We start from the raw sequence: 19,575 nt of genomic DNA, 5'->3' as shown, positions 1-19,575 counted from the left end.
TTTGTTTAAATCAACTTTATTAAAATATAATGTACATATAACAGAATCTGCCAATATGCAATTCAGTGAGTTGATTTATTAATACAGTTGTACAATTATAGTAACCTCCAAAATCAAGATGTAGGATATTTACATCACTCCCAAAATGTTTCTTTATATTTATTATAATTAGTTGCCTTTTCCTAGCACCTGAAACCATTAATCTATTCTCTGTTGGTGTGTTATAAGTTTTTCAAATAATTTTACATAAATGAAAATGTACAATATATAAGTAGACTTTTATGCCTGCCTTTTTTTCTCAGCATAACGATTTGAGATTCATCCATGTTGTGTGTATCAATAGTTTTGTTTTTATTGCTGGATAGTGTTCCATTCCCTGGATTTATCATGTTTCCCCATTCATTCACTAGTTAATGGGTATTTGAATTGTTTCCAGTTTTGGCAATTAGAAATAAAGTCACTATTTAACATTCACATATAAGTGTTTTTATGGTTGTATTTTCATTTCTCTTCTATAAATACCTAGAAGTAGGATTGCCCAATTATATGATTTATGATATGCTTAACTGTATAAGAAACTACCAAATTGTTTTCCAAAGTGATTGTACAATTCAGCATTTATTTAAACATTTTATTTGTTTATTCCAACAGTGTTTGGAAGTTCCATTTGCTCCACACACTTGTTATGTCAGTATTTTTAATTTCAGCCATTTTGATGCATATGAATGATACCCTGTGTTTCAAATTTATGTTTCCCTGATGTCTAATAGCATTGAGCATCTTTTCATATGTTTATTGGCCCAAAAGGAGTTCTTTATCTGTAGCATTGATATGATAATATTCTGTAATCCACAGTTGAGCTCAGATTTTGTCATTTGTCAGAATAATGTCCTTTATAAGCCTATCCTTCCCTTAGAATCAATCCAAAATCATAAATTGGATTAATTTTTTGAAAGATATTTGTTTGTTTATTTGAAAGAGAGAGAGAGATGCTGGCGCCATGGCTCACTTGGTTAATCCTCCGCCTGCGGTGCCGGCATCCCATATGGGCACCGGGTTCTAGTCCCGGTTGCACCTCTTCCAGTCCAGCTCTCTGCTGTGGCCCAGGAGGGCAGTGGAGGATGGCCCAAGTGCTTGGGCGCCTGCACCCACATGAGAGACCAAGAGAAAGCACCTGGCTCCTGGCTTCGGATCAGTGTAGCTCCGGCCATGGCTGCCATTTGGGGAGTGAACCAACAGAAGGCAGACCTTTCTCTTTGTCTTTCTCTCTCATTGTCTAACTCTGCCTGTCAAATAAAAAAAAAGAAAGAGAGAGAGAAGAAAGAGGGATATCTTCTATCTACTCATTCACTTCCCAAATAGCATACTGAAGCCAGGAGCCAGAAACTCCATCCAGTTCTCCCACGTAAGTGCTGGAGCCTAAGCACTTGGGCCTAAGCACTCTGCTGTCTTCCCAGGCACGTTAACAGGAAGCTGGATCAGAAGCAGAGCAGGGGCTGGTGCTGTAGTATAGTGGGTAAAGCCACTGACTGTGTTGCCAGCATCCCATATGGGTGCTGGTTTGGATCCTGGATGTTCCGTTTCCAGTCTAATTAATTAGTTCCTTTCTCATGTTCCCAGGAAAACAATGGAAGATGAACCATGTGCCTTTCCAGGTGCATTAGCAGGAAACTAAAGTTGGAAAGCATAGCATGTGAGACTCTAGCCAGTACTGTAATATGGAATGCCAGTATTGCAAGTGGCAGTTTAACCTGCTGTATCACAATGCTAGCTCCTATATATTGGTTTGGTTGTTATATTTCTTTGATCTATGTTAATCTCAGTAACAAAAATCAAATTTTTGCCTATCTTGATTCTGTCCTAGGATTCTATTTTAGAATTTTCAGGGCCGGCGCCGCGGCTCACTAGGTTAATCCTCCGCCTCGCGGCACTGGCATACTGGGTTCTAGTCCCGGTCGGGGCGCCGGATTCTGTCCTGGTTGCCCCTCTTCCAGGTCAGCTCTCTGCTGTGGCCCGGGAAGGCAGTGGAGGATGGCCCAAGTCCTTGGGCCCTGCACCCCATGGGAGACCAGGATAAGTACCTGGCTCCTGCCATCGGATCAGCACGGTGTGCAGGCCGCAGCGTGGCGGCCATTGAAGGGTGAACCAATGGCAAAGGAAGACCTTTCTCTCCGTCTCTCTCTCACTGTCCACTCTGCCTGTCAAAAAAAAAAAATTAAAAAAAAAAAGAATTTTCATAGGTTTGGCTTAGATTTAGGTTTATAATACACTTAGAAATAATGTTTCTGTGTGAGGTGAAATGGAGATAGAAGTTTTTTTGACTTTCTGACTTGTTACTCTTGTTTTTTCTATTTTTAAATTTCTGTTTTATTCTACTTTCTTTGAAATTTAATTTCTTTTTCTAGCTTTATCCCAAACACTTGGGTCAATGATTTTATTTAAATTTTTATTTTATTTTACTTTTTATTTATTTTTTAATATTTATTTCTTGAAAGGCAGAGTTACAGAGAGGCAGAGAGAGAAAGAGAGAGAAGCATCAGAAGCAGAGAAGCCTGGGCTTGAACCAGGGCTCTGATATGGGATGTAGTGTCCCAAGCAATAACTTAAGCTACTGCACCATTGTGCCTGTTCCTGTTTTCATTTTAGGTGAAATAAAAATTATGCATATTTATGGGTACCATGTGATGTTCCTATACGTGTGTACACTGCATGATGTCCAATCTGGACGAACGTATCTGTCCCTTCAACCATTTAACATTTCTTCATGGTGAAAACATTCAAAACTCTTTCTAGTTTTTGGTTGTAGAGAAACATATAGTACATTATCACTATCTGTAGTCATCCTACTGTGCAAGAGAACACTAGAACTTCTTACTGTTTGTCTGTCTGTTCGTCTTTCCGCATCATCCCTTCCCCTCTGCTCTCCCCAGCCTCTGGTAATTGCGGTTATACTTTTTAACTTAAAGGAAATCAACATTTTTAGATTCCACATTTGGGTGAGATTGTGTGGTACTTGTCTCTGTGCTTGGCTTACTTTGCTTAACATCATGACCTCCAGCTCTACCCATATTGTGGCAAATTCCAAGATTTCATCATTTTTTATGATGGAATAGTATTCCATTGGATAGGTGTGTGTATTTTTCACACTGGCTGTACTAATTGTAGGAACTGTGTGCCATCATTCCCTTTTCTCTACATCCTCACCAGCACTTGTTTTATTTATATGTGTATGTATATATGACAATAGCCAGTCTATAGTCTGATTGGAGTGAGGTGATACCTCATTGTAGTTTCTGATTTGCATTTCCTTGATGACTAGTGATGTTTAGTGTTTTCTCATGTATCCCTGTCTGTTTAAATCTACCGACAGTTTATTAATTGGATTATAATTGGATTATTCAGGGTTATTTTGCTGTTAAGTTTTCGGAGTTCATTATATGTTCTAGTTATTAGCCTCTTGTCAGACACATAATTTGGGATTATTTTCTCCCATTCTAAAAGTTGTCTCTTCACTCTATTGATGTTTGCTTTGCTGTGCAAAAGTTCTTTGATGAAATTCTAGTAGTCTGTAATGACTTTCACTTCCTATGCTTTTGGGATCTGATAAAAAAAACAAAAAAAAAACAAAAAAAAACAAAACTTTGCCTATTCCAGTGTGTCTTTGCCCATTCCTGATGAATCTCTTCTGTGTTTCTTCTAGTAGTTTCAAAATTTTATGTCGTAGATTTAGGTTTTTCATTCATTTTGAATTGATTTTTGTATATGTTAAAGATATATGTTAAAGATTTATTTATTTATTTGAAAGGCAGAGTTACAGAAAGGCAGAGACAGAGAAAGAGAGGTCTTCATCCACTGGTACAGTCCTCAAATGGCCTCAATGGCCAGAGCTTGGCTTATCTGATGCCAGGAGTTAGGAGCTTCTTCTGGGTTTCCCACGCCAGTGCAGGGGCCAAAGGACTTGGGCCATCTTCTACTGCTTTCCCAGGCCATAGCAGAGAGTTGAATTGGAAGTGAAACAGCCAGGACTCAAACCAGTGCTCATATGAGATGATGGCACTGCAGGTGGTAGCTTTATCCACTAAGCCATAGCACTTGCTCTACATGCTATTTTAATTACTACACTTTGTAATATATTTTAAAGTCAGGTAGTATAATGCCTCCTGCTTTGTTGTTTTTGCTCAAGATTGCTTTGTCTATTTGAGGTCTTTTTTGGTTTTATTAACATATTTGAATAATGTTATTTTTCTAGTTCCGTAAAAAATATCACTGACATTTTGATAAAGATTACACTGAATTTGTAAATCAGTTTGGGTAGTGTGGAAATTTTAACAGTATTGATTTTTCCAATCTGCAAACACCAGATTTCCTTCCATTTCTTTGTGTCTTCTTCAATTTGGTTCATTGTAGAGATTTTTCATCTCTCTGGCTAAATTTATTACTAGTGGTGTTTTTTTCCCCTTTTTTGTAGCTGTTGGAAATTGGATTGCTTTCTTGATTTCTTTTTTAGATTTCATTATTGTTGTTTAACAATGCTAATGATTTTTATTCATTTATGCTGTATCCTGAGACTTTGCTGAATTCATTTATTAGTCCTAATAGATTTTTTTTTTGGGTGGAGTTCTTGTTTTTTGTTTTTTTGTTTTGTTTTGGTTTCTGCCAGGCAGAGTTAGACAGTGAGAGAAACAGAGAGAAAGGTCTTCCTTCCGTTCCTTCCATTGGTTCACCTCTCAAATGGCTGCTACAGCTGGCGCTGTGCCGATCCAAAGCCAGGAGCCAGGTGCTTCCTCCTGGTCTCCCATGTGGGTGCAGGCGCCCAAGCACTTGGGCCATCCTCCACTGCCCTCTTGGGCCACAGCAGAGCTAGACTGGAAGAAGAGCAGCCAGGACTAGAACATGGCACCCATATGGGATGCTGGCGCTGCAGGCGGAGGATTAACCAAGTGAGCCACGGCGCTGGCCCGTAAGATTTATTTATTTATTTGAAAGGCAGAGGCAGAGAGAGAACACAGCCAGGATTCAAACCAGGGCTGCAGGCACTATAAGCAGCAGCTTTAGACTCTACATCACAGCGCCAGCCCTAGAATCCTCTTTTTATCTTTAATGTTGGTGAACTTGATTATAATATGTCCTGAGGTGAATGTAGTGAATTGAATCTATCTACCTCTTTCTGACCTTCAAGTATCTAGATAGTTGTATCTTTCTCTAGATTTTTAAGTTTTCTGTTATTATCTTTTTGAATATGCTTTCTACCCCTTTGATATTTGCAAGTCCATCTTGAATCTTGATTACTTGAATATTTGCTCTTTTTGTGCTGTTCCAAAGTTTCTTATAAGTTTTCGCCATTCTTGATTGGGGGGGAGGGTTTGTATTTTCAAATAGGCTGTCTTTGAGTACACTGAGTCTTTCCTCTGATCTATTCAGCTAGGTGAGTTCTGTTATATTGTGAATATTGCTTAGTGAACTTTTCCATTGAAGGATTTCTGTTTAGTTTTTTAAAATTAATCTCCATGTCAAACCTCTCTGTTAGAGTATTAAGTCATTTCCTGTATTCTCTTGAAGTTCATTGATTTTCTTAGAACAGCTAAATAAAATTCTTCACCCAAGCATTTGATAAAGTCAGATCTTAGGTGGTTGGTTTCTGACACTATTTTTGTTCATTTGGTGAGGTTTTTATGAGTTATCTATGCTTGTTGGCCTATGATGTCATCTGTGCATTAAAGGATTATTTTTTCCCAGTCTTCGTAATCTGACTTCACATGTGACTGCCCTAGAAATTCTAAGCAGTCTGTTTCTTTTCTCTGAGCTCTGACACTTACACCACTTTAGCACTAGGTGGCACCCTAAGTTGAGGCTTGCCATATTTCCCCTGCCAGTGTGCCCTTGTTGCCTTGGTGACTGCCTGAACTCAGATTTGTCCCAAATCGACTGTTGACAACACTACTCAGAATGAACTGAGGAGTTATTGAAAAGGGTAGTCTCTCCTTACAAGCCTTTCCCTGGAGCCAGGGTGATCTCAGATGTTCATCCCTGTGGCCACTAGCACTGCAATGCTACATCACAGCCAGCCCAGACTAGTACAGCACAGAAATAGGACCAAAGGCAGCACTGTTTTGGTCTGTCTGCTGGCTAGGATATAAGTCAATCAACTGGAGTCATGGGACTCCACCTGGCACTGGGGCAATAACAATGCATGGGGAAAGGGGAACGGTAGGATCTGCTCCGTGTTGAATTTTACCAGCCCAGCACTCAGTTTCAAGAAACAATCCTTGTGAGTCTTTGGTGTTTGCCCAAAGTTGGAGGAGGAGTGGAAGTTGGCACCATCTGGGCTGTCTGGGCTGGCACTAAAGTGGGTCCCTGTTTGGTCTGATAGTCACCAGATCCTGTGCAATCTCAGGATGTACGGCTGGCCCACATAAAACTGACAGTGATATATTGCTGAAATAAATCTGACCCACTAGGGCACAGATCTCCAGTGTTGGGGCAGGGTTGCTAGGCTGTCCCCTAGCTGCCTGGCAAGGCAGGGACCAAATAATCTGCAGATACAGGGCTGGGGGAGGGGCCCTGGTATCCTGTCAGCCACTGGTTTTTATGGTGGTAGGCCTGACACTGGATTGCAAGTCTAAGGTCTTGACTTTATTCACTCTTTCTCTCCCAAATGAGAGGCATCTCTCAATAGCTGTGCTATTTAGAGCTGAGGGACCCAGCCAACTCTTTCTTTCGAGGCAGTCACAAAGAAGAGTGTGTATTCAAGTGGAGCAAGTTAGGTTCCACCTTTTGATAATGAATGTCGATGAATTTTCTTTTTCTTTTTCTTTTTCTTTTTCCCAATGTATTTATTTATTTATCTGAAAGTCAGAGTTACAGAGAAAGAAGACACAGAAAGAGAGAAAGAGCTCTTCCATACGCTGGTTTACTCCCCAGGTGGTTTCAACAGTCAGTACTGGGCCATACTGAAGCCAGGAGCCAGGGACTTCATCTGGGTTTCCCACGTGGCTGGCAGAGGCTCAAGTAGTTGGGCCATCTTCCTCTGTTTTCCCAGGCCATTAGTAGGGAGCTGGATTGGAAGTGGAGCAGCAAGAGCTCGACTTAGTGCTCATGTGGGATACCAGCATCACAGGTGGTGACATCACTCCCTGTACCACAATGCTGGCTCTTAAAGAATTTTCATACCTGTTTTAAAACACCAAAGCTTTCAAATGTCCTATCCTCTCTAGTTTCTGTCTGCTTTTGATCATTGTTCAGTACCTTCATATAGTTGGGTTTTTGTCTAGAACGGGTTATTATCTGGTAATCTAGTATAAGCCATTTCACCATTTCTGGAAGCAGAAACCCCTTCCTCTGTTTTCCCCCATAGCATTCATCACTTTTGATGTTTAATATAATTTATTTGTTTGTTTTGTTTTGTATGTCCTCCCACTAAGCTTCCTTAAGTCAGGGTTTTTTGTTTTGTTTTGTTTTTTTTTTTTTTTTTGGTCTGTCTTTCTGGTAAGTTGCTAGATGTTGAATTGTTTAATAAATAATTAGTCGTTGACCTTTAGCTCTTTAAAACATCCATAAAGAGCTTGTTAATGATGAAAGATAAGCCACAAATTTTACAGCCACTGTTCCCCTGGTACACTGCTTATCTGAGGTTCTGTTGTTCTTGGTTTACAGAATAGAGGTTTTGGCATGTCCTTGTCATCACAACTGTCATGTGGGTCAGTTTAGCAGTGTAGGTGGGCTGGCTACCGATCAAGTGAAATTGCATATGAAAGTGCTTTGTGAGGTATAAACCACTATGAGGTTATAAAATGTATCAGGATTATATGCGGTTGTATCACTAGACTAGCTTTTTCAGGTTTCATTTTCAGAGAAAGAATGATTGCATTTTTAAGGGATGGATATTTTGAATGATCAAAACAGGAACAAAAGTCATCACAGTGTGTTTATAATAAAATTCTTACTAAATTCTTATTGATGTTTTATCTGATTTTTTTTAGGAACTTCAGAGATTTGAGAACTTTGTAAAATCCCGTCCTCCTTTTGATATTGTTATTGATGGCCTCAATGTTGCCAAGATGTTTCCTAAAGCTCGAGAATCTCAAGTGGTAAGTAGGAGTTTTATATTGTTATTCCACATCTCCGGAAATAATTAGTGTACCCAATTGTAATCATCCTTAGGGGCTCTTAGCTCCTCACTTTTTTTCTTCTAAAACTAAGCTCCTAAAGTTCCCACAGTGACCAAATGCTCATCTAAAACATTTGCTGTTTTTATCTGTGACAACTAAACGTCTGTCGTAGGCTGGAGCTAAGAAGAGTGTGCAATTAAAAGGAAGACCAAGTAAGAAAGGACTGAAGCTTCCCTTATTTATATAACTTCAGCTAAGTTTCTCATGGACTTGTACTCTCTCTTTGGCATTGCTTTGCCATTTTGCTATGGGTCACAGCTATGTATTTTAAAATTACCAACATAAATGCTCAGGAGATATTAGTCACTTGTTATTCACATTTATTTTTTCCAAACATAGTGCATAAGCAGTTCCTTTTTTTTCACAGGCAGCCATTTGTTTTGTCAATTGATAAACTGATAATAGTTTCTAATAAGAATATCATGATTTTTCATAGTAGTAATGAGCAGTTATTTTAATTCCTATTTTATAGATTAGAAAATTGAGGCTAATTTTGTGGAGTAAATCCTTAGAAAATAGTCATAACATCAAAATTAGGTTGTAGAGAGCTCCTAAGGTTTCAGGCTTGTGGCCATTATCACTGGCAGTCTATACCTATTCATCTGTAGTTGAACTGTGTTTTTCTTAAAAATTACCGCCAACATAAAAGCTTTTTCCCTCAGAGACGTTTCTAGTCATTCTGGTCGTTTATATTCAGAAAAGCTTATGAATACTGACAAAGAACAAGTTGATTTACAGAAATTCCTTGTATGCCATTCATTCATGTTTGTGTCTATATTTTTGTGTTCAAGTATGCTTTTTTATTCCATTATTTTAAAAAAACACAAAAGCAGGCCGGCGCCGCGGCTCACTAGGCTAATCCTCCGCCTAGCGGCGCAGGCACACCGGGTTCTAGTCCCGGTCGGGGCGCCGGATTCTGTCCCAGTTGCCCCTCTTCCAGGCCAGCTCTCTGCTGTGGCCAGGGAGTGCAGTGGAGGATGGCCCAGGTGCTTGGGCCCTGCACCCCATGGGAGACCAGGAAAAGCACCTGGCTCCTGGCTCCTGCCATCGGATCAGCGCGGTGCACCGGCCGCAGCGCGCCGGCCGCGGCGGCCATTGGAGGGTGAACCAACGGCAAAGGAAGACCTTTCTCTCTGTCTCTCTCTCTCACTGTCCACTCTGCCTGTCAAAAAAAAAAAAAACAACACACACACACACAAAAGCAAATTGAAAATATTTGGTCTCATAAATATTTGAGGGAGCCTATGAGATTATAATATTCACAAAGGCAAACCGGAGAAAGAGGAATGAAATTCTTATCAGTTATGTTTAGAAGGGCTCAGAATCACAAGGGCTTTTTCTGAGAAGTTCCCCATCTAATCTATGAGAAACAAAAATTTTTTATTTTATTTTTTTATTTTCAGCTTTACACAAAACACTCAAAATCATCTTGCCAGAAATAGGTAGCCCAAATTGCACTAAAAGTTTTAGGGCAAAAGAAAGATATTGAAGATGATATAGTGGACATATCCTCCAACATTATGAAAGAGAAATTCATACATTCTAGATTCTAGTGCATGATGATAAATGGTGAGGCAAAGAACAAAAGATCAATCAGCAAAGTCAAGCATTTGCTACTTTGACTCTTTTTATTAGTAGTAGTATTGTTTTTTTAAAGATTGATTTATTTGAAAGGCAGAATTGGGAGAGAAGGGGTGAGAGATCTTTCATCCACTGGTTCATTCCCTAAGTGGTCACAGCGGCCTGGGGCTGGGCCAAGCTGAAGCCAGGAGCCAAGATTCTCCCACCCAGAGGCAGGGGCCCAAGCACTTGGGCCATCCTCTGCTGCTTTCCTAAGCTCATTAGGCTTTTAAATAAAATAAATAAGTAAGGGCCGGCGCCGCGGCTCACTAGGCTAATCCTCCGCCTAGCGGCGCCGGCACACCGGGTTATAGTCCCGGTCGGGGCGCCGGATTCTGTCCCGGTTGCCCCTCTTCCAGTCCAGCTCTCTGCTGTGGCCCGGGAGTGCAGTGGAGGATGGCCCAGGTGCTTGGGCCCTGCACCCCATGGGAGACCAGGAAAAGCACCTGGCTCCTGGCTCCTGCCATCGGATCAGCGCGGTGCGCCGGCCACATCTCGCAGGCCGCGGCGGCCATTGGAGGGTGAACCAACGGCAAAGGAAGACCTTTCTCTCTGTCTCTCTCTCTCACTGTCCACTCTGCCTGTCAAAAAAAAAAAAAAGTAAAACTTTAAAAAAAAAAAGTGGAACAGGAGCCAGTGCCGTGGGGTAGTGGATAAAAAGCTGCTGTCTGTAGTGCCAGCGTCCCATATGGGCACTGGATTGAACCCCAGATGCTCTACTTACCATCCAGCTCTCTGTTAATGTCCTGGGAAAGCAGAGGAGTATGGTCCAGGTGCTTGGGACCCTGAACCCATGTGGGAGACCCGGAAAAAGCACCTGGCTCCTGGCTTCAGAGCAGCCCAGCTCTGGCTGTTGGGGAGTGAACCAGAAGGTAGAAGATTCTCTCTCTCTCTCTTTCTCTCTTTCTCTCTCTCTAATTCTGCCTTTCAAATAAATAATAAATAAATCTTTAAAAAAACAAGTGGAGCTCAAACCAGTGATCACATGGCTGGCAGTAGCCTTACTACCACGCCACAATGCCAGGCCCCAAATTTAATAGAAATCTTAACTGCGAATATTCACTGAAGGTTTACTGACAATGCAGTAAAAGGCAGAGGAAATTCACACATTTCTTAGAGTAAGGTACAGAATTTTAAAGCAAGGGGAACTTGCTTGATTGATTTTTGCATTTTGAAAAGCTGTCTCCAGGCTGCACACCTTCCTGCCAAAAGTTTCCTGTAGACATTCAAGTGAAATTGACCAGCTTCAGAATGGCATAATTCAGTGAATGCAAAGGGTCCAGCTAGTCCAGGTTCTTTGAGAACAGCAACTATCTTTTTTTTCTTTTATTTTTTGTAAGATTTATTTATTTATTTGAAAGACAGAGTTACAGAGAGCAGAGACAGTGCTGGCCCCCAGCAACTATCTTTTATACTTGATTTTTTTATCCTTACAGCACCTAGTTACATGAATTACTAGTTGATTGGTGAACTTGGGGGAAAAGCTAGGAATGAGGAAGAGGAAATCAGTTAGTCTCTGTCCACTTGCAAGTATTAAGTTGTGTGCTGGTCACTCATTGATGAGCTCCATCGCTTTCCTCATGTAGTTTTAGAATCTAATAGGAAGAGAGATGTTAATAGAAATTAGACATTTTTTAAATACAAGCTGTAGTGCATATTATTAAGAAATATGGTAGTATCATGGGTACATCTGATGTGGTACCCTTACCCCATACATCCTCAGGATGAGGGATACCTTCTCTGAGCCAATGATGAGCTGAAAGGCACCATGAAGGATGAGGATGGGAGGTTGGATGGAGGAGAATTTAGACATAGAATGAAACTGAGCCATAAAATCAGTGAGGGCAGGGCTTACAAGGCTAGGACAGAAGGCAAGGACCTCATTACTCAGGGCCTTGAATGGCAGGTTAGGAAATTTAATCATGGGCTAGAAGCCATGAAAGGCACTTGAAAGGTTTTATTTATTTATTTATTTTACAGGCAGAGTGGACAGGGAAAGAGAGAGAGGCAGAGAGAAAGGTCTTCCTTTGCCGTTGGTTCACCCTCCAATGGCCGCCGCGGCCGGCGCACCGTGCTGATCCAAAGGCAGGAGCCAGGTGCTTCTCCTGGTCTCCCATGGGGTGCAGGGCCCAAGCACTTGGGCCATCCTCCACTGCACTCCCCGGGCCATAGCAGAGAGCTGGCCTGGAAGAGGGGCAACCAGGACAGAATCCAGCGCCCCGACCGGGACTAGAACCCGTGTGCCGGCGCCGCAAGGCGGAGGATTAGCCTAGTGAGCCGTGGCGCCGGCAACACTTGAAAGTTTTAATCAGGGAAATAATATGATCAAATGTGCAGTTTAAATGGATCCTCAATGTTCCTGAATTAGTGTGGAAAAAGAACTAGAAAAGATGCTCAAAGACCATTTGCGATTGTTGAAGGAGTCTTTGTGAGAGAAGCTATGAATTGAGGTGTGAGATGGCAGTGCAGAGAGAGAGAGAGAGAGCACTAGAGAAGGGGTGGGCCCTACAGTATCCAGGAAGCTCAGGTTCCTAGCCAGTAAAATGGATTCAGGGTGATGTCATCCGTTGAGATGGAGACTGGAAGACATGGTTAAAGGGAAGATCACAAGCTGGTTTTAACATTCTGTTGTGACTACTTGGAAGTGCTGAGTTGATAGTGAATACATGCATCTAGATTTAGACTAGGAGGTCTGGGTTAGGCACTGACAAGAATTAGTGGCTTATTGATGGTAACAGTTTCTTTTATATCATCTCAATAGTAGACTTGAATCAGATTGTGATTTGCAAATATTTTCTCCCATTCTCTGGATTTTCTTTTTTTTTTTCTTTTTTAATACTTATTTATTTATTTGAAAGATTTACACAGAGAGAGGGAGAGATAGAGGGATAGAAATCTTCCATCTGCTGGTTCATTCCCCTGTTGCCCGGCAATAGCCAGGGCTGGGTCAGGCCAAAGCTGGGAGCCAGAAGCTTCTTCTAATCTACCACATGGATTCAGGTGTCCAAATGCTTGGGCCATCTTCTGCTGCTTTTCCCGAATCATTAGTAGGGAGCTGGATCAAAAGTGGAGCAGCTGGGACTTAACTGGCACCCGTATGTGATGCCACCATAAGAGGCAATGGCTTAACCTTTTATGCCATAGTGCTGGCCCCATGTCTTCAGTTTTTTTTTTTTTTTTTTTTTTTTTTTTTTATTTTTTTTTTTTATTTTATTTTTGACAGGCAGAGTGGACAGTGAGAGAGAGAGACAGAGAGAGAAAGGTCTTCCTTTGCCGTTGGATCACCCTCCAATGGCCGCCGCTGCAGCCGGCGCACCGCGCTGATCCGATGGCAGGAGCCAGGATCCAGGTGCTTTTCCTGGTCTCCCATGGGGTGCAGGGCCCAAGCACCTGGGCCATCCTCCACTGCACTCCCTGGCCATAGCAGAGAGCTGGCCTGGAAGAGGGGCAACCGGGACAGAATCCGGCGCCCCGACCGGGACTAGAACCCGGAGTGCCGGCGCCGCAAGGTGGAGGATTAGCCTATTGAGCCACGGCGCCGGCTCTTCAGTTTCTTTATGTTATCTTTTTAAGCAGAATTTTTTTCAATTTTGATGAAGTCCAACTTTTTGATTTGTATTGTATCTAAAAAGTTATTGTCTACATCAGGAAGATTAATATGTTTTCTTACAAGTTTTATAGTTTTAGTTCTTTTTGTATGTTTGTTTAAGAGATAGGTAGGTAGATAGAGTTCCCATCTGCTGGTTTACTCCTCAAATGCCCACAGTGACCAGGGCTGGGCCAAGCCAGATTTGGGAGCTGGGATCTCAATCCAGGTGTCCTATGTGGGTGGCAGGAGGCTGATTTGAAGCATCATCACTGTCTGCCAAGGTCGGCTTTAGCAGGAAGCTGGAGTCAGGAGCTAGAGACAGATATCAAACCCAGGGACTTAGATATGGGATGTGGGGCCTCTTAACCACTAGGTCAAATGTGCGTCCTAATTTTGGTTCTTAACATTTATAGCATCTGCATTTTTAGAGAAACAATCCGATCGTGAGTAAATGATAAACCAACATATTCTGGAGTATAATGAAATCAGCGGGCACTATCCTTAGCCCTTTCTAATTCATTTATTTAGCCTTCTGTAACTCTGAACAGTTTAAACTTGCTACTTACAACTATAAAGTGTATCCTGTTTTAAAATATATGTTTCATTTCAGACTCAGCAGAAGTAATATTCTAGGGTTTTTGGTTTTATTTTTAAAAGAGAGAAGGGTTCTGAATGGCAGATCAATTATATAGTCTTCGGTTTGAGAACAATTAGAACATTTTGACAGGAAATTACAATGTTGATTCAATTGTTATTTATTGAGCACCTCATCCATTCCAGATACTGTTCTTTTTTTTTTTTTTTTTTTTTTTTTTTTTTGACAGGCAGAGTGGACAGAGAGAGAGACAGAGAGAGAAAGGTCTTCCTTTTGCCGCTGGTTCACCCTCCAATGGCCGCCGCTGCAGCCGGCGCACCGCGCTGATCCTGGCAGGAGCCAGGAGCCAGGTGCTTTTTCCTGGTCTCCCATGGGGTGCAGGGCCCAAGCACCTGGGCCATCCTCCACTGCACTCCCTGGCCATAGCAGAGAGCTGGCCTGGAAGAGGGGCAACCGGGACAGAATCCGGCGCCCCAACCGGGACTAGAACCCGGTGTGCCGGCGCCGCATGGTGGAGGATTAGCCTATTGAGCCACGGCGCCGGCTTCAGATACTGTTCTAAGTTTTGAGGATATTATTATAAGCTAATAACAGGAATGCTAGGAACAAGCTTAAGCTAATAGTTATGTTCTCTAAACAAGAGATGCATATTGTATGTCTTGTTTAATAGCAATGATTCTTGTGTTCATGTTTGACTTTGAAGATTTACTTGAAATGTCAAAAAGGAGAATAATATTTATCCAAAATATATGGGATAAGAATTTTTAAAATTTGGATTGTAAAAATAGTTTGACAGCATTCAAATTTCCAAAATATGTTGAAGTTTTGAAGAAAATGTGGATACATTTAAAAAGTGTCAACTATGGGTCTTGTTATACCTCTTGAGTCAGCTGTGGCTTGAGCTAAGGTTCCTGTCATTGCCTGCTATAAGATGCATTGTTCTAGATTTTCTTGGATTGGATTTTTTTCTAACATTTTAAAAGATTTATTTATTTATTTGAAAGGCAGAGTTACAGAGGCAGAGAGACAAAGAGAAAAGTCATCCACCCGCTGGTTCACTCCCCACATGGCCACAACGGCTGGAGCTGGGCTGATCTGAAGCTGGGAACAAGGCGCTTCCTCTGGGACTCACACACAGGTGCAGGGGCCCAAGGATTTGGGCCATCTTCTACTGCTTTCCCAGGCCTTGGCAGAGAGCTGGATTGGAAGTGGAGCAGCCAGGACTCGAACCAGCACCCATCTGGGATGCTGGGGCTGCAGGCTGCAGGCAGCAGCCTTATCCACTATGCTGCGGTGCCAGCTCTCTTTCTAACTTTTTAAAAATTTATTGAATGTAAGCTGGCGCCACGGCTCACTAGGCTAATCCTCCACCTAGCGGTGCCGGCACACCAGGTTCTAGTCCCGGTCGGGGCGCCGGATTCTGTCCCAGTTGCCCCTCTTCCAGGCCAGCTCTCTGCTGTGGCCAGGGAGTACAGGGGAGGATGGCCCAAGTGCTTGGGCCCTGCACCCCATGGGAGACCAGGAAAAGCACCTGGCTCCTGGCTCCTGCCTTCGGATCAGCGCGGTGCGCCGGCCGCAGTGCACCAGCCGTGTTGGCCATTGGAGGGTGAGCCAACGGCAAAAGGAAGACCTTTCTCTCTGTCTCTCTCTCTCACTGTCCACTCTGCCTGTCAAAAATAAATAAATAAATAAATAAAAAATAAAAAATAAAATTTATTGAATGTAATTTTAAGAGTCATTTTAGTGTTTTTTTTTTTTAATTTTAATTATTGAAAAGACATCTCCCAACAACATATCACAACTACTTCTGAGGAAAAGCCTTATTTAGGGAAATAGAGGTAGAAATTAAATTGTATTTTTTTTAAGCTGAGTGGATAATTAGGACACTATCCACTGAATTTTTCTTTTTTTTTTCCCTGAATTTTTCATACCAAAAACCAAGGATTCTTTTATTCTCTACTTTCAAATGCAGTTGACTGATAAGGTTTTTTTGGGTTATTATCTAGTTACTGCCTTTTTTTTTTTTTTTTTTTTTTTTAAGATTTATTTGAAAGACAGAGTTAGAAGTAGAGGCAGAAAGAGAGACAGAGGTCTTCCATCCACTGGTTCACTCCCCAAATGACCACAACTGCTGGAGCTAAGCCGATCCAAAACCAGGAGCCAGGAGCTTCTTCTGGGTCTCCCACATGGGTGTAGGGGCCCAAAGACTTGGGCTATGCTCTGCTGCTTTCCCAGGCCATAACAAAGAACTGGATCAGAAGTGGAGCAGCCGAGACTCCAACCAGCATGCATATGGGATGCTGGCACTGCAGGCTGGGGCTTTAATTCACTGTGCCGCAGTATCAGCAGTTACTTTTTTTTTTTTTTTTTTTATTTGACAGATAGACAGTGAGAGAGAGAGAGAGAGACAGGTCTTCCTTTTCTGTTGGTTCACTCCCCCAAATGGCCGCTATGGCTGGAGCTACACTTATCTGAAGCCAGGAGCCAGGTGCTTCCTCCTGGTCTCCCATGCAGGTGCAGGGGCCCAAGCACTTGGGCCATCCTCCACTGCCCTCCCGGGCCACAGCAGAGAGCTGACTGGAAGAGGAGCAACTGGGACTAGAACCCAGCGCCCATATGGGATGCCGGCACTTCAGGTGGAGGATCAACCCAGTGAGCCACGGCGCCGGCCCAGCAGTTCCTTCTTTATTTGTCCACTAGCATCCTCTCTCACCAAAACCCTTAAATGGTCTCCTTGCTTTTTCACCCTTGCTTCTATAATCTCCCATTCCACTTAGAATAAAACCCAAGTTCTGTTTTAAGATTTATTCATTTATTATTTGAAAGTCACAGTTACAGAGAGAGAGGGATAGGGATCTTCCATCCGCTGGTTAATTTTGCAAATGACCACAATGGCCTGGGCTGGGCCAGGCCGAAGCTAGGAGCCAAGAGTTTCATCTACTTCTCCCATTTAGGTGGCAGAGGCCCAGACACTTGGGCCATCCTCTGCTGCTTTTCCCAGGCCATTAGCATGGAACTGGATTGGAAATGACACAGCCAGGACATGAACCAGAGCCCATATGGGATGCCAATGTTGCGGGTAGCAGCTTTACCCATTATGCCATAACGCTGGCCCCAAAATCTAAGTTCTTATCTTGGTTATAGTACTTCTCATCATCTGGACTTTACCTTTTTTTTATCATCTATATTTTTTCTTTGATTTTCACCTAAGTATAGGACATTAGAATTTTTCCTCAAACATACTAAACTTATTCATGCCTCAAGAACTTTGTACTCACTATTCCTTCAACCTTTAATGTTCTTCCTTCTTCAAATGATTGGATTATTATCAGCACCTCTGCAGATGTTCCTTGATTAAAAGTACCCATGCTTTGCTTACCCACCTCTGATTGCATTTTCCATTACAGTAATCTTATTTAATTTGATGATGGATTAAAAATAGCCATGAATTCTTGCAGTTCCTCTTGTTGGAAGATGAAGTCTTTTCCCTTCTCTTGAATTTGGCCTTGCTTTCTTTTTCTTTTTTTTCTTTTTTTTTTTTTTTTATTTGATAGATAGAGTTAGACAGTGAGAGAGAGATACAGAGAGAAAGGTCTGCCTTTTCCATTGGTTCACTCCCCAAATGGCCACTACAGCCAGCGCTGAGCCGATCTGAAGCCAGGAACCAGGTGCTTCTTCCTGGTCTCCCGCGCAGGTGCATTCCCAAGCACTTGGGCCATCCTCCACTGCCTTCCCAGGCCACAGCAGAGAGCTGGACTGGAAGAGGAGCAACCAAGACTAGAACCCGGCGCCCGTATGGGATGCTGACGCTGCAGGCAGAGGGTTAGCCTAGTGAGCCATGGCGCTGGCCCCTCTTTTTTTTTTTTTTTTTTTAAGATTTATTTGAAAGTCAGAGTTAGAGAAGGAGAGGCAGAGAGAGATCTTCCATCCACTGTTTCACTCCCCAGTTGGCTGCAACGACCGGAGCTACGCTGATCCAAAGCCAGGAGCCAGGAGCTTCTTCTGGGTCTCCCACGTGGGTGCAGAGGCCCAAGCACTTGGGCCGTCTTCTGCTTTCCTAGGCCATAGCAGAGAGCTGGATTGGAAGTAGAACTGCTGGGTCTTGAACTGGTGCCCCTATAGGATGCTGGCACTGCAGGTGGCGGCTTTACCCACTATACCACATCACTGGCCCCTGGCCTTGCTTTCTTTATGCCTACTTTGACCAGGTGAATGTGACTTTGACATTGTGGGACTTCCAACGAAGCACTTAATAGGCCTCACATCTTATATTATCACTCTGTAAGAGGTACCACCATGTGAATAAGCCCAGGATAGTTTTCTTGAGAATGAAATGTGACACAGAAACAGACTGACTGACCAACTAGCCACCCTAGCTGAGACCCCAGACTTTTTTGTAAAGTAACTAAATATAAGGTCATTTGGGACCAGATGACTTTTAAGCAACCTGCTGACTGAATACTTGAGTAAACCCAGCCAGTACCATCTGGGGCAGTAGAACTGCCCAGTGGGGTACAATCAGAATTGCAACCTAAGTTTAGTAAGAAAATAAATGGTTATTTTAATCCAAGTTTTGGAGTGGTTTGTTAGCAGGTGTTTGACACAGTTGTTAAGGTGCACGTATTCCATATCAGAGTACCTGGGTGTGAGTCCTGGCTTCACTGCCATTCCAGCTTCCTACTAAATTGCACACTGGGAGACAGCAGGTTATGGCTCAGATACTTGGATACTTGTCCACCACATAGGCTACTTGGATTAAGTTCCTGCTTTCTGGCTTTGGCCTGGTCCAGCCGCAGCTGTTGAGAGCATTTGAAGAGAAAACTAGCAAATCGGAGATGTCTCTTTCCTTCTCTCACCCTCCCTTTCTTTCCCTACCCCTACCTTAAAACTATGTGAGTTTTAAACAAGATAAAGTGATTTCTAAACAAAAGTTTAAGCTAAAAAATAAAACACTAGGCTGGCGCCGTGCCTCACTTGGCTAATCCTCTGCCTGCAGCACCAGCACCCGGGATTCTTCCTGGTTGGGGCTCTGGGTACTAGTCCCGGTTGCTCCTCTTCCAGTCCAGCTCTCTTCTGTGGCCCGGGAGGGCAGCAGAGGATGGCCCAAGTGCTTGGGTCCTTGCTCCCACATGGGAGACCAGGAGGAAGCACCCAGCTCCTGGCTTCGGATCAGCTTGGCGCCGGCCGTAGCAGCCATTAGGGGAGTGAACCAACGGAAGGAAGATCTTTCTGTCTCTCTCTCACTGTCTATAACTCTGTCTCTCTCTCTCACTGTCGAACTCTGTCCAAAAAAAAAAAAAAAAAAAAACTAATTAAATTTTTTGTAGTGCTTAGTATCTTTAGTTACTTTTACTTTCATCGTTTACTTTGTCATTCTTCACTAGAAAGTAAATGCCCTGAGATTGAAGACCTTGTATGTCTTTCTCACTGTTAAATCCTCAGCAGTGAGCAAAGGGCCTTGCGCTTGAGTGCTTACCATATATCTGATACATTAATGAAAGAGTGGACAAATGGTATGCAGTAAATTATGTAAACTGTTGGAGATAATATCTGCTCCTTAGCTTAGCTATGAACGATTCTTTGAGTTTTACTCTTGATAATTT

The 19,575-nt window shown here is 42.6% G+C and overlaps 1 protein-coding gene and 1 long non-coding RNA gene across 19 annotated transcripts in view; one reads left to right on the top strand and one right to left on the bottom strand.

Annotated features, from left to right (window-relative positions):
* Positions 1-19,575, top strand: part of PRORP (protein only RNase P catalytic subunit) — a 154,660-nt gene that overhangs the window by 35,283 nt on the left and 99,802 nt on the right. For all 16 annotated transcript variants that reach the window (XM_070053745.1, XM_070053738.1, XM_002717946.5 and 13 more), the window contains one exon: positions 7,980-8,087. In XM_070053745.1, the coding sequence (XP_069909846.1) occupies positions 7,980-8,087 (108 nt within the window). The remainder of the gene's footprint in view (positions 1-7,979; positions 8,088-19,575) is intronic.
* The window catches only part of LOC138844631 (uncharacterized), a 50,425-nt gene that overhangs the window by 21,132 nt on the left and 9,718 nt on the right, over positions 1-19,575 (bottom strand). Inside the window, exon 3 of one of the 3 annotated variants that reach the window (XR_011380757.1) lies at positions 11,261-11,383. The exons of the other annotated variants lie outside the window; for them this stretch is intronic. This is a non-coding gene — a long non-coding RNA (uncharacterized lncRNA). Of the gene's footprint in view, positions 1-11,260; positions 11,384-19,575 lie in introns of those variants that run through there. 3 annotated transcript variants of the gene reach the window in all.

Source organism: Oryctolagus cuniculus, chromosome 12 (genome assembly GCF_964237555.1).
Source record: "Oryctolagus cuniculus chromosome 12, mOryCun1.1, whole genome shotgun sequence".
Classification (NCBI taxonomy): domain Eukaryota; kingdom Metazoa; phylum Chordata; class Mammalia; order Lagomorpha; family Leporidae; genus Oryctolagus; species Oryctolagus cuniculus.
Note: the sequence above shows the minus strand (reverse complement) of the source record. Positions and strands in the feature narration are given on the sequence as shown.